This window comes from Heliangelus exortis, chromosome 6 (genome assembly GCF_036169615.1).
Source record: "Heliangelus exortis chromosome 6, bHelExo1.hap1, whole genome shotgun sequence".
Classification (NCBI taxonomy): Eukaryota; Metazoa; Chordata; class Aves; order Apodiformes; family Trochilidae; genus Heliangelus; species Heliangelus exortis.
This window is the reverse complement of record NC_092427.1, coordinates 8,182,757-8,197,708: the sequence shown is the minus strand read 5'-3', so window position 1 is coordinate 8,197,708 and position 14,952 is coordinate 8,182,757. Positions and strand designations below refer to the sequence as shown.

Here is a 14,952-nt window from a genome sequence, read left to right as displayed (position 1 = left end):
ATTTAAAATGCAAAAAACAATAGGGCTCCTCTACATAGAGATTTTGGTTAGTTTTATTAAAGATATTAAGCCACCTAGCTTATCTGCTAATAATGGGACTTTAAACCACATGCTAGCACATTGATCAATATTGTGGAGTAACTCAGTCTCCTAAACTTGTATTTTAAAAACTATTTTTATCAGTCACAGACAAAATATTTCAAAAGACAAAACCTTCTAGACTGTGCTCAAGAATTCTTTTTCACAGATCAAATGTATCCAAAAAGATTTTTTTTTTGCAAATATTGCATTTAGAAAAAAACCCCAAACTCATTAAGCAATCTCTAGCTCATAAATCTAATTCATAACCCTGCAGCCAAAGAAAGATATCAATTCCTTTTGATAGAAAATTCATGACTGCTAAGAACATGTACTAGTTTGGCTGCAAGACTAAAATTCTGAATGCATGATCAATGACTATTTTAAGATTAAGAGACCATTAGGATTGCATTCATCAATACTAATGGTATCTTATTTAAAAGTTTAATGAGAAAGCTATAATGCATATCACATTTCTCAGGAAGATACATGATTATTGAATTTCAGATAGAGGATATTACAAAAAATTAAACCAAAGCAAAAAAATCTCCATGGTTTAAAATTGATTTGAAGTGGACTGAACACATGAATTGGACTTTAGGCATTTGTTAAGAGGACTGTAAGTAATTCAGTCGTGTGTATGTTCAGTACATATAGAAAGAGTATGTCTAAGATTTGAAATGAGTCATTATGGAACATGCTGTTATCTACATTATAAAATACAGACGTGGCATTTTCAGTACAATGTTTTAACATAATGGGTCAGTCAGATCCATGAAGTGATTTTGCTCCTCTGAAGCCATTTTTTTCTCTGCATTTGAAGATGTGAGCCAGGGCTTGTATTTGAGAAATCAATAAGTGGAGCAGTTGAACTAACAATGATTCATATCCAGGGTAAAAGCTGTCAAAACTGAGAGATGTATAAAATGGTCTTTCAGTTCATATTCTTTTTAGTAGCAAGGAAAGGAATTAAGGGAATTATTTCATAGAAACTTTGAAAAAAGAATTTTTAAAAGCAGATAGGTGTATCAGCTGATTTTAGTTGTTTGTGGTGAACTCAACCAAAGCTCTGTTAAGCTTTTCAGGCCTCTAACAGCTACTGATATAGTTTTCAATCAGGGCTTCTAACAGCCCTTGCCCTGCTATTCATGCAGACTGCCCTTGGTTGGTTTTAATTTAAAACCCCCAATTTGATTTTCCATTCAGCATTGCTGAGGAAGATTTATTCTCACAGATATTTGATAAAAATGTCACTAGTGCCTCATCTTCTGAAAAAAAAGCCCATACATTACAATATAACTATAAAAGTTTTTCAATTGTATACTATTTCTGGTAACATCATTTTTACATACAGTAGATTACAGCAAGAGCTAAGTGGAAGTGTTTTTTTGTCTATGGGCTGTGATGGACAAACCATTCACTTGCAATGGACATTTCTGGGATAATTCTGCATATATTCAATGCACAGAAGAGAAAGAAGAGAGGATGTGATAGGGTTGGCAGTTTCCCAGCAGAAGTGAGAACTTATGCTGTAGAAAATAAACTCTTCATAGATTAAAGGAGCTGCTGCCTCAAACAGTGGAATATTGCCTATTTATATAGCATTAGCACACAAGGATTCCAGTCCCTGTGGATTACTGTGTGATACAGGAAGATGACCATGTGAGTATCACAGCTCCATTAGAACTGAGATTCTATACCGCTGGAAACTAGGTTGGACACTACCTAAATATCTCTTCAATAACAGCATTCGTACTTGATAAGAATGACAATATTATTGATAATAAATACTTTTTCTGTCAATGAACATTTTCTCTGAAAACATAAATGCCCTAGAATCTGTTTTTACTGTACAATAGAAAAGCTCAATAGTTGTTTTTTTTCAGTCCTGCCTTTGAACAAGCAGTTGAAAACATGAATCCTGATTTTTCAGCTCTGGGAATTCTGAATGAGAAACACAGAACCATCTTCTATGTAAGTTAGAATTATTTATATATGTAGTTATATATAAACTTGAGGTTGAACAGCAATCCTGTAAGGATAAAGGGAACAGATAAAGAGACCCAGTAAGTTATTTGGAATGCAGCAAAACCTTGTCTAATATGGTTTGCCATGAAAAGTGGAGGTTGATCATCAGTTAATGAAATCAAGGACTTTCTAGAAGAAATTTTATAACTTCTGAAAAATAGGTAAGTGGATGCACACGGACATGCATTTGACATGACAGCTTTCATATTAGATTTAAATAAATAGACAAAGCATCCAAACAGTGTCTCAATATCCCTGCCTTTTTAGTTAAGAAATTTTTTTAAGAAATTGTGACAGTTAACTCTCCTGTTCTGCAGGTGCTCAAAGTAATGCCCTGGCAGAGCACAGCCCCATTATTTCATCACAAACATGCCAAGAAGGGATATATAATAACATATATATAGAGACAGAAAATGCAAAAGATATGCAGATACTCCAGGTAGAACTCTGCTACTCCTCGTTAAGTAGTAAGCTTGTGAGCCACGTGATGAACTGAACTCAACACAGATGGAATGAGGGAAGGCTGAGGTTTATTGGACAAACACTAAGCAAACACAGATGCCACTGATTCTCAGCACAGAACATTCCTATTTTCCCCATCTTCTGTTTACTGGGATGGCAGTTACTACATTTTGCCACATAATTTAGACAAAACCCTGGATGGGACAATATGTACCTGTATGAGTACTGACTCCTATGGGATAATTCATAGCACACAATGTCAGCAAATTCATTTGCCCTATTTACTATAGAGCACATCATCTCCTCAGGCAAAGTCTTTCCCTTTGTATATCTTTAAAATATATATATTTTGCATAGCTGCATAGCAGTAAAGATATATAAAATACAGCCAAATATATGTAATCAATGTGTAATGCCCCAAAGTCACCTACAGCCTTCCTATTCATTATCAAATTCTAACCTATTCTAATCAGCTAAAACTTCAACTCAGAGTAAAACAATAGCCTTTTAAAGGGGAAAATTGGAGCAGCCCATGTCCATGAATTGCTCAATAGCTGACCTCTTAGACACTTAATCTTGTTATGTCTGAGAGATGAATAAAATATATCACAAAAAATATTTGCAAGGAATAACTTCAAATTTTGGGGGTGGATCTCACTTAAAATTCCCTTCTTGTTTTTTTTTCCTTGCTGCTCTAAAGCTGAAGAACTGGTCATCCGTGTTCTTGACAAGAGATAAATATAAATGGGAAGTCACTTCTGAATCAGACTTTTATTTACAATGTTATAAATTCAGGAGTGCAGACATGCATGATTTGCTTCTGGACTCATCTAAAAATGAACAAATGAAAGACCACCCTGACAACCTAAACAGCATTCACTTCTGGAGGAGAAAGTTGACAGTATGAATCCTCCTGAATCAGATCTTTATTTTATAAACACCACTCCATAAAATACTGTTATCCAGATCACTGCAGTTTAAGAAGTCATTTGTTGTTCTTTTGTATGGAATAATCTTGTTGAGGAAATACTGTTTCCATGTGTCAGAAGACAGATTTCACTTTATCTTTGCTGTGTATGTTTCCAGCCAGTTGCTGGTACTCCAGATAATGCTCTTCACAGTCAGATTTTCTGCACAAACTATCTAGCTGAAAACACCTGCACACATTAACACCAGTGTGCTGATCAAAAATAAAGACGTAATATAAGGCAATTACTTTATCCTTTAATTTCGGCAGAAAAAAAAAAAATCTCCAATAATTAATTTCACTGACCAAGAATACTCCTGACAATTGAACATTTAGTTTCCACCTAATTGGTGGAAAGATTATCTCCCAATGCAGAACAGATAATCATAATTTAAGACTTCACTGAATTTTTCCCCTCATGGATTCTTCTAATCTGCAGACAAACTCCTGAAGATCTTTTCAGTGCACTCATTATCCATAGCAGAGGCAATCCATAAAAGTTTGATGAGCGTATCACTTGCTGCTGTTCAGCCTCCATTCACTGCAGACTGTGGTCAGTACTCCCTTTTAATAAGAATTATTAAAAGCTATTTTCACAGTACTTCAGGCTAAACAAGTTGTTCTATTGAAATTCTCTACCTAAATAAGATTACGTGTATGAAACCCTAATTCAGGAACACATTTCCTTTTTTAGACACTATATAGATGCTAAACTAGACCTGAACTTTCACATGTCCAATAAGCAAATTTCTGAACTGAGACAGAAAAAACTATTCATAATTCATCTTGAACTGAAAGTAGAAAATTATGCATCAGTAATAGAGAATAAAATAGGAAAAAATACTGAAAGTTGTGATACAAAAGGGATTTGGAAGCAGGGAGAAGGAAAGGAAAGTTTGTAAGAAAAAAAAGTCAAAGAGTATGAATCATTAAATCAAGTCAGGAAAAAAGGGGACTCATTTACTACACCTGCTTTTCTGGAGCATATTATATTCCAGCAAGAGAACAGAGAAAACATGCCTATGATGTCTGAGCAAAATACCCACTAATATCCAGCATAAGGCTTATTTTCCTTTCATGTGGACTCCAGGGTCAACTTGCAGAGTATAACTTTGTTTTGAGGGACACCAAAGTTCCCCAATTTCTTCAGTTCTCAGTGCTCAATGCACTGCAAATTGCAAATTTACTGCCTCATCCTTTACCAGTAATGGAAAAACAGTGCCTGTTTTCCATTTTCTAATTAAAACTGTAAGTCAGGGTTTGGTAGTCATTAATAACATCACCAGAAGAGGAAGAAAAGTTTTTTGTCATTTTAACATATTCCTTAATAACAACAACTGTGAAATAACTTTTCCTCTGGAAATCTCAACTGCCTTATATGCTCTGCCTCTCAGAGCATCACATTCTTTGCTCATACCTTGACAGTCTTCAAAAGAAAATCATAGTCAAAAAGCTTGAGCACTGCAGAACTGTCCCCTCTCTGCATACAATTGGTACAATGGTTTCCCTGCTGGAATGGTGACACTGTCTCAGAAGAATCAGGATGGCAGGACTGTAGGCAGCAAGTGCCCGGACGGTGCCCGCCCCGCCTGTGCCCAGCTGGGGCTAGCCCAGGCGCGCATGCCCGGGTTTGGTAGGGTGTGGTTTTCCGGAGAGAATTCCAGAGCCGGACGGACCGAAGTTAGCTCCCTGATACTAGCCCGAACCGACACTAGCTCGACTGACTCTGTTCACGAACCGAGCTCGCGCCCGCAGCGAGATTCGTCTCACGCAACATCTGGTGGAGAATGCGGGCAGCAATTTCGGTCTAAACCGTCTCCCCGAGCGTTTCGTCCAAAAGTGACCCTTCTCCACAGACCGTTCGATACCCCGAAAGATTCGGGTAAGAGAAACCCTTTCCTCTTTTCGACATCGACATCAGTAAAACCGATGATGGAATCCTATGCAAGCAAACCTACCGGCACCACCGTTGCCGAGCAGATTGTAGCCCAGGCGGAAAGGCAGGAACCCTTCCGCTACCCGGGTCCCGAAACCGCCTGGAACCTCCGGGGGGAGGTGCATGATCTGCTGGCAAGTCTCCACTATGGGGAGATCAAAAGCGACATTGTTGGTGCGGACAACACCTGGCGGGTCGTTTGCAGTCTGTTAGCTCTTATGAAAGCCGAAATAGAAGTGGCAATTGCCACCACCGCGGCCCCATTACGAAAGACCGAAGTATTTCCCCCGAAGGAAATGCCCACTGCGACACCCTCGGCATCCCCCTTTGAGGGGGAGGAGCCCGAGAGAACGCCGACCGTGACCCCCTCGGCACCCCCCTTCGAGGGGGGGGAGCCCGAGAGAACGCCGACCGTGACTCCGTCGGCACCACCCTCCGAGGGGGGGGAGCCCGAGAGAACGCCGACCGTGTCCCCGTCGGCGCCACCCCTGGAGGAAGTCGAAACACCGGAAAATGATGGGGCGGAAACTGCGGCTTGCAGCACCTCCGGCTGCCGCAGAGAGCAACCCCCGCCGCCGCCCCCGATCCCACGAAAGGCGGTAGAGGGAAAAGCAGCCCCTAAACTAAAGTGGCTGTACGTGCGGCTGGGTTTCCTCAGCCTCATCCTGGTGCACCTCGCCACCACCTGGCTCGGCCCTTATCTGTGCCAGGCTTTCGGCGCCTTCTCCCCCAGGAGCCTGCAGGCTTCGCAGGTGATGCTCTTGGCCCTCAGCTTCTGCGGCTTCGTCGTCTTCACCAACCTCTCTCTGCAGACCAGTACCACCAGCTCTGAACAACGAGGCACCACGCAGCTAAGATCTTCGCGTATTTGTCATCTTTTCCCCAATAATAATAATAATAATAAAAAAAAAAAAAAAAAAAAAAAAAAAGGGGGGAAATGTAGGCAGCAAGTGCCCGGACGGTGCCCGCCCCGCCTGTGCCCAGCTGGGGCTAGCCCAGGCGCGCATGCCTGGGTTCGGTAGGGTGTGGTTTTCCGGAGAGAATTCCAGAGCCGGACGGACCGAAGTTAGCTCCCTGATACTAGCCCGAACCGACACTAGCTTGACTGACTCTGTTCACGAACCGAGCTCGCGCCCACAGCGAGATTCGTCTCACGCAACAAGGACACTCAGGGAGAATCCATGTGTTCATTCCTCAAATCCCTTGCCATGCAAAATGAGACTTTTTCAGTGCTGCTGACACAATTACAGTCAGTGACAGGGAGTCTGAACCACACACAGTCCATGCAAATTCTGGCAAAGTCAGAAAAATTGGGAGAACTGATGAAAGCATTTCACAAGTGTGGAGATGTGGAGTACTGCAGCAAAGAACACTCAGAAAGTACCTCTAAAATTGCTACAGACTTCTGTTAAAAACAAGGCAGACAGGCACAGTGCCTGTGCCAGGAATAGTGGCTTACATTCTGTGACCTGCTATGATACAGATGGATAAAGCTGATACCCAGAGATCAATTTTCAACACTTTGAATTCCTTAACAAAGGAATTTTCTCCCTTATGAAGTACATAGAGCCACACCAAAACAGCTGCTATGCTAAATGAAATGGGTTTGTTCCTTCTATGAAGCATGATTTAAATGATTCGTTCAGTTATTATTTTTGTATTCAAAGATTTATGTCCTGTTATGCATACTGGACATTCTTAATTGTGCTTAAACATCTGCAAATTTAATTAAAGTTTTCCATTCCAAGCACAAAATGGAGCAAAGAAAATGCTGACAATAGTAAAATAAATAATCAACTTTTTAATTTAATTCAACATTTATTTTTAATCCAAACATCCAAAAAAGCTTGTTTCTAATTACAATTTTATGGCAAAATGTCTTGAAGAAACATTTGTCTCTATTTTTCTCCAACCTGCTCAGCTGAGGCACACAAGCTTATTTCTCAAACTGGTGATTAATAAGTCTGTCCCAGCTGTACTACTGTATGCTATGAAGAACACAGATTAGTTCATATAAACAACTGTTATAATTTTAAAAACCCAAAGGATTGGCAATCTGAAAAAGCAGAAATCCTATCAAATAAATTACAATGGAATAATACATTTACATCTTAACAAAGGAGGGTAATTAAGTGGCAAACACTGGTAGTAAATTCAAGGGGTCTGTGGCAGTTTACAGCAGATGGTGAGATCAACTAAATGCTTACAGTTTTTTGCAGTTCTTTGTACTGGGTATTATTTAAAAACTTAAGCATGTGTTGTAACACTTGACAATGAGCAAATCCTCGGTTTCATAAAATGTTACACTCAAATGAGATATGAAGACAGAATGTGGCCTGATTCTACTGAAACTCATTTGAAAAATTCCAATTATGATGTTTAGTTTAAATTATGATGTTTAGTAATAATTTTAATTTTATAGGCAAAAGATTTGATAGTTTATAGAGGTAGACAGGTGGATTTCCTGTTACTCAGGCCCAGTAAGTCTGGTTCTGACACAAAATGAGAAGGCCAAAGAAGAATGAAAACTGATGTAACTCTATGTAATTAGGAAGCATTAGTTATGCAGAAATAAAAAGGCTTTCCAAGGCATTGCATACCTTTTCCCCAACAGATCTGGAGAAAACAGAAGTGCCTCACCAGCCTGAAAAACATCCCAAGAACGAGAAAATTTGGAAGAAAAAAGGCTTTTTACCACAAAATCACAATAACATATTTTGTAACTTCCGGAATTATTGGCTTACACTCTGGTGATTTTTCCCTTCCAATTCTAAGGAACAAATTCTTCTCAGGAGGAAACAGACTTCCATGGAACTATTATTATTTATATCAACTGGGGAACTGGCTGACAACATCCAGCTATTATCTAATTATAGACCCATCACCACTACTACACAAGGATGCAGGAATCACAGCATGTTTCTGGTTTGAAAGCCAGAGCCCAGCCAGGGTAAGTACCAAAAGCCTCATGCAAAGGCATCCAGGATTACCACCACAAACTGCTTGCCAAAACCTGTTCATTTATCATTTTAATTCCTTCTTGTCAATACACTTGAGCAAAGGAAATGGCTACATGCAATGCAAATGCTGCAGACTTCATCACTCTCAGTAACCCAAAGCAACTAGACTGTAAAAGGAAGGAAAAGTTTCTTTTTGCAAGAAAACCAAGAATGAAATACAGAGAGTTTTCCTGCAAAGTGATGCATTCAGCATGCATTAAGAGCAATTTGCATGGCAATGGACCAGCTTTAATGTGGGGCCAGGATTCATCCCTGATGTTACTACATTTAGAGGTAATAAAAGCATGATGGAGATTTTCAGGTTTTCCCATTTTTCTCTATAGGCAATTACTAAGAAAATCCCAAGCCCACACAAAATCAAGATTTGAACAGACCAAATGAGGAAATTAAGTCAGTATGAGGGCATATTAAACTCTTTCATGCAACAATAAGCAACCAAGAAGGGAAACAGCAAGTATTTTTCAGACAGGAATCAAACTGGAACCTTTTACAACAAAAACAATGAAATGAACAGCAGCTCTTTCTTGAGTTACTGATAAATGCATATTGTAAAAAGAGCTTGATCTGGAAGGCACTGGAATTGGTAGATTAGAACCCTGCTTGGATCTAGTCCCAAGGAAATAGAACATTTCAGATCAGCTTTCAGTGCATTTTCAGTTTGGAGATGGAATTAATAAAGCTGCAGATATACAGATAAATAGAGCAACGGCACCAGGAGGCTGGGGAGGTTTGTATACTGCCTTGTAAATGACTAGTTATTAGTTATTGTTTTAAAAATTTCAGTCCACAACACACAGGTATTATTATCTTCTGTTACCAACACAAAACAATAAGGAAACTACTATAGTGAAGTACAAGGTGATAAACAGCAGTAATAGTTTCTCGTTTCTGAACACCAACTTCTGATATTAAGGAGATAATTATGAACAGGTATTTGTAAATGTTACTGTTAAAAAAAAAAAGAAAAAAAGAAAAAGAAAAAGAAAAAGAAAAAGAAAAAAGGCGACCCAAACTTGCTGAATAACCACTGTTATCTGAATCATCCAGTTATTTTGTTATGGAGAAAAGTTCACATTTTATTAGAACTTTTTATAAAAACAATATGCACAAAGTCATAAAAGTCAGTTTTTGTGTGTTCAAAGCTTAATTTTAGAAAACTATATGGTATCTACTGAACTGCTTTTGAAAAGATAACAACATACAAAATTTCTGCATAATACGAGAATCAAAGAACTGCATTATACAGTCAAAAAACTTTCAGATTATCAAGCTTCAGACTACTAAAGCCAACCAAAAAACTAGGAAGACATGAATCAGGCTAGATTTTTTTTTATAGTCCATAAATGACATGTACAGCTGTTAAACATGGAAAGAAGTATCAAAAGATAGGCTTTCATATGATCAATTAGTAACAGAACAGTTTAAGGATTACAAAACCTTTACTACATAAACCAGCACAACATTTCAGAGGAGCCAGGGCAATTTACTTCAACTGAGAACCTGGCAGTATTTCTGTCCACATTTAAATACATACTTTGCCACCATTTCATCAGAAGATTTTGGGAAGAGAAATCAAATACATCAATCACATTCTCTTATATGGAGTCACAGATGAAATATAAAAAACAGCAAGGGTTTAAGAGGTTTCATTTAAAGGCTCTTAGAGTATAAATAGTTTGCTTACCTGTTTCACATCATATGCAAGTAGAACAAATCTTAAGTCTGGTGAAACTGAGTATCTGGATGCTTTGAATGTTACCTAAAATGAAGTAAAAATAAAAGTGAGTTTGCAATAAGAAGGATCACTTTTATATATTTTTAAATATAATTCTTAGTCTAATTTCTGGTATCTGTACAATGGCAATGGATGTATCTAGCTTCAATACCAATTAGGAAGCTGATGAGTTTTTTATCATGATTGCAAGCACTGAGCTCAAGGATAAGAACTACAACCAATTCATTTAGAGGAATAAGGAAGGGCCTTTAGCTGGTGTGTATCTCATGATTATAAGGCAGATTCAACACTGGGTTAGGCTGAAAGAACACACAAAATGAAAGAATAGGTGTGCATTACCTCTCTTCTGCATATATAAACATTTTGCAAGATAACTTGAGTACAGGAAAACTCTTATAGGAACAAAAATTCTTAGTGGAGTGTAAAGTGAAACATAAGATAGCATTATAAAACTAATATTGCTTTATATCTATCCAAAACCCAACTGAATTCAGAGCTGTAATTTAATCAAGGAGTAATGTTGATGTCAGAAAGAATTTAATGCATCTAATGTATGAGGAAGATATGAATGTGCTTTAAAGGGCACTGAAGGAAATACTTTTAAATAAATCTCAAGACAGATATTTGCAGAATGAAAGAAAAAGGGTGAAGAATGAAAAATATGGATAACAGAAAAAGGAGGACAGAAAAAATAATAGAACTGCAAAGGAACAAGATGAAATAAACTAAACAAATAGCTATTCAGAACAAGATCTCTCTGCTATTCAAACAAAAGCTTTCCCTGATTTTGCTTCTTAAACAACCTGCACTGTTCAGCCTAATCCCACTGCTGAACTAATGAATCCAACAGGGGTTTAAGGTACAGATAAGCAAGTCTTCCAATAAACTGAGAAGATGCCAGGGTTTGATACACAACTTAAACACAGGTTCCTAGGTAGTATAATTAGAAGCAAGCTATCAAAAGAAACCAAGGCTAAAAAATAGTTTGAAAGATAAACTGTTCATTAGTTTGATGCAAAAGCGTGACAGTATCAAAAGCTCAAAATCTGAAACTTCAAAGAAGAGAAAAAAAAACTTAAAAGCATCCTTTTGTGTCTACAAAGCATTCAGAATGTATTTCTCCTCTGCTTAAACTACCTTTTATAAGTTAACCACCTTTAAGCAGAGACTACGTTAATGTTAATCCATGAATAATATTCCCTTTCCTTGGCACATCACTGAAAACATTTTTAGATGGGAAATTTCTCTGCTTTCTAGAAGTTTATTAATTACTGCCCAACTACCTCAGTCTTCAGCAACATACAGCCCAGGCAGCTTTCCAAATTGCCTCTCAGGGAGTGTGGTGCTCACCATTCCATGCACTTAGTTAGATTCTTCAGTCATGGATTATAACACCACAGAAGTAATGATGCACTTAATGCAAACACCTGAGCAGCTCAGCCACAACCTATTGACAGTAACACCAGCAACAGTTACTCACATACTCTATATCCATATGTAGGTTCCTATGGATCTGGAATTTAAAATAATTTAAATCCTACTTGAGATGACCTTGTTCATTCCTGCTAAATTCTCTTGTCTCAAGAAATACCTCAGACAGGTGGTGAACGTGAAATGCCAATAAGCTATAATCTCTTGACTGCAGCTAATGTTTTTGGCAAAATAGTTTCCTTTTTGTTGGTTTAATGGCATGATTCTTCTTAAAAGGAGCATAAATCTGTTTCATAATTTTTAATGTTTCATTTAAGAAACAAGAAAATAAAAATTAGACCAGTAGAAACCAGGTGGTCATTACCAAAGCTGCTAGCAATGCTGATTTCTTTAAATTATCATGTAGCCATAATTAGCCTATTTTTTCAAAGTGGCATTTAAAATCAAACCTTTAAGGAAATATACATTTAATTCCAACAGAATTTCAGAGAGATTTAAGAGACCTAAAGTCACAATCATTTAAATTTCCTTAGAGGCCTGTTTTGGATTATATGTGGAGACATTTTTTTGTTGTTGGTTTTGGGTTTTTTTGTTTCTTTGTAAAGGCAAGCACAATTTTAGCAATAAATTCGTAAACTGTCTACCTGTATGCATAGAAGAAGAATTTCTAGATTAACAATGGAAAAAATAATTAAAAAATCACCTGACTTATTCCTCCAGCCTTACGTGGCAAGTCAACTCACAATCTGTGGGCTCATTTAAATGAAAGACACTTTGGTTGCTTTTTTTTCCTCATACACATGTGTAAGGTATTTCATCAGCCAACAAATACCTAACTTCATAACTGAGGAGACAGATCAGCTCATGATGGGCTTAAAAGAAAGGCTCAATCTTCGCTGTAGGAAGTGAAATTTGTGCCACTCAAGGCCTTGGTTGGGAGGTTGTCTATTGGGACACTCACTACAGGGATTAGATCTATTTATTCATTAAAAAGAAGTCAGTCAAGATTCTGATCCCAAAGGTTTGTTCCCTTCTCAGGAGGACGTATTTTTATATTTTAAAGAAAAACTTGGGAAAATACCATTTTGGAAACACTGGGAATTAAATAACCTCAGGTGTCTTGTTATCAAAAATCTGGAGGATGCTTGTTCCATGATCTTGTCTGAGTATCTGCAACTTTTCAAGCTTCTTGCTTTGTCAGGACCTGTTGAGGCTTCATTCAAGACAGACCTAAATGCTGTCCCTTATGACTACACCTCTGTGGTTTACCTGTACCTCTCTAAGAAATGTAGCTCTGGACAAATAAGCTCTGAAAATAGCTGGCTAATTAGGCAAGGTCCCAGGATGCAGAAGCAGGTCTTGTTTCTCTTTGCATCACTGCACAGGATCCACTAGTTAGGAAACAGGGAATTCAGCACTCTGTATTCCTTATTTACTCCTCTCCCCTTTCCAAACCACAACAGAGGAAAGGCCAAAAAGAAGTCAAAAGGGAAGATAATTTCCTTATATCCCTAATATTTCTCATTTCTACCCAACCACATCAAAATCCCTGCAAAAACCATCAGCTGTATGAAATGAGAAAAAAATTGCTGGAATCCATAAATTAGTTACATTTCACACTGTTGCAGAGTTCTGAGCTAAAAAAAAAAAAAAATTAAAAAAAAAAAATTAATAATTTAAACACCCGTCTACTGTCTTTCCTTCTTAATTTACGAATCTGTCATCCATTTTCCATATATCACAGAATTTGAAATCATCTCACTTTTTCAAAAGTGAAAGAATGATCCTATTTCTGATCTTGCACTCCTCATCCAACCAACCCCCTTGACTATATAATCAGGTCTAACCAAATGAAAAAATGGCATTTCCACATTTCTTTGAAATACCTCACATGGTAGGAGGTTTAATTCTTCTCCTGACAGTGCTGCATGATGTGACAGCTCCAACAAGAATGACTGCTGGGCTCTGTCTCCAGAGACTGCAAGGCTAAAAGCCAACTAGAGGCAAAAGGACACAGCTCATTTTATACAGCCTCTTCCCTTTAGCTTTCCAGCTTCCTTCTCTCACCAACATTCTGAAAATGTCTTGCTAAACACAGTTTTGAATGGAAAGAAGATGAGAGCAGTTTGAGACAGTAAGAGTGAAAGCAAAAGGAAAAGCAGTTCTGCAATAAAAACATGTAAGGGACAACTACCCCACAAACACATACAACTGGCTTTTCTTCCACCTTTCCATTTGGATGATTAAAATGGAAAACAATTTTTGATGAACACTGTATTTTTTTATTTCCAATGTCAGTATTTCACATTGGTGATTTTTTTTTTTTTTCATTTTACATTTTATGTGTGTTTTGATGATAAGAGAAATGCCTGTTATGACTATGTTTAACAGAAGATGTGGGCTGGCTTTAGGTTCTCAATCCCTAGCAAGGGCCTCTCAGTATCACTGATATTTATTTCTTCCTTTTTCTTAAAGCCATGCTCCAAGTTACTGATGTACTGGCTATTCAGTTCATCTTTGTGCTATTGTTTCACCTACTATAAAAAGCTGTTTTACTATTTTGGTGGTTTTTACCTACCATAGCATTTACTCAGTGCCTTATTCACAATGTTTCAAAAAATGCCATAGAGCAGACAGATAGAAGTTACCTATAACATAGCCTAATCCAGAGATGTAAGAATATATCCTTATTAATTGTCAAACCCCATAGTTTCAGATGGCTATTTTTAAGCAAAATAATATATCACAGTTAAAATCAAGAAGAAGAAATTTTCACTTCTGTTGAGGTTATTTATTTGTTGTTGTTTAGGTTTTTTTGTTTTTTTTTTTTAGTTTTACCCCTCCTGTTTCAGGTTTCTGTACCTGTTTTTCCCAGAAAGTTACCTCTTCCACAATCCTATTTTTTTATTACTGATTAATGCTCGCTTAAAACACTTTCTGTCTTTAAAATTTTTTGCTGTTCACTCAGGATAAAATATTTCAAAACCTCTAGACTGTTGCTTTAAAGCTGGGTGGAAAGGAAATCACATACCTCTCTACATCACGAATGTCCAGCAGCATTTTCACTAAATGGTAAAACTGAACATGGGTGTACAGGAGGTCATTAGCATTCACAGGTCTTGAATGTACCTTAAAAAATTATCTAAGATGGACTCTACCTTATGGATGGGAGCACAAATCAAACTCCCCAAACCCACCTGAAACTCTTCATGCAGTCTAAGATACTTTCACACAGGTAAGGAGGTGATTGTAAGACATTATAAAAAAAAAAAAGACATGAACAGATCTGTGAAGC

The 14,952-nt window shown here is 37.6% G+C and overlaps 1 protein-coding gene across 3 annotated transcripts in view; it reads right to left on the bottom strand.

The window, feature by feature from the left end:
- The window catches only part of DPP10 (dipeptidyl peptidase like 10), a 448,704-nt gene that overhangs the window by 106,993 nt on the left and 326,759 nt on the right, over window positions 1-14,952 (bottom strand). For all 3 annotated transcript variants that reach the window (XM_071746523.1, XM_071746524.1, XM_071746525.1), the window contains exon 5: window positions 10,176-10,250. In XM_071746523.1, coding sequence (XP_071602624.1) covers window positions 10,176-10,250 — 75 coding nt within the window. The remainder of the gene's footprint in view (window positions 1-10,175; window positions 10,251-14,952) is intronic.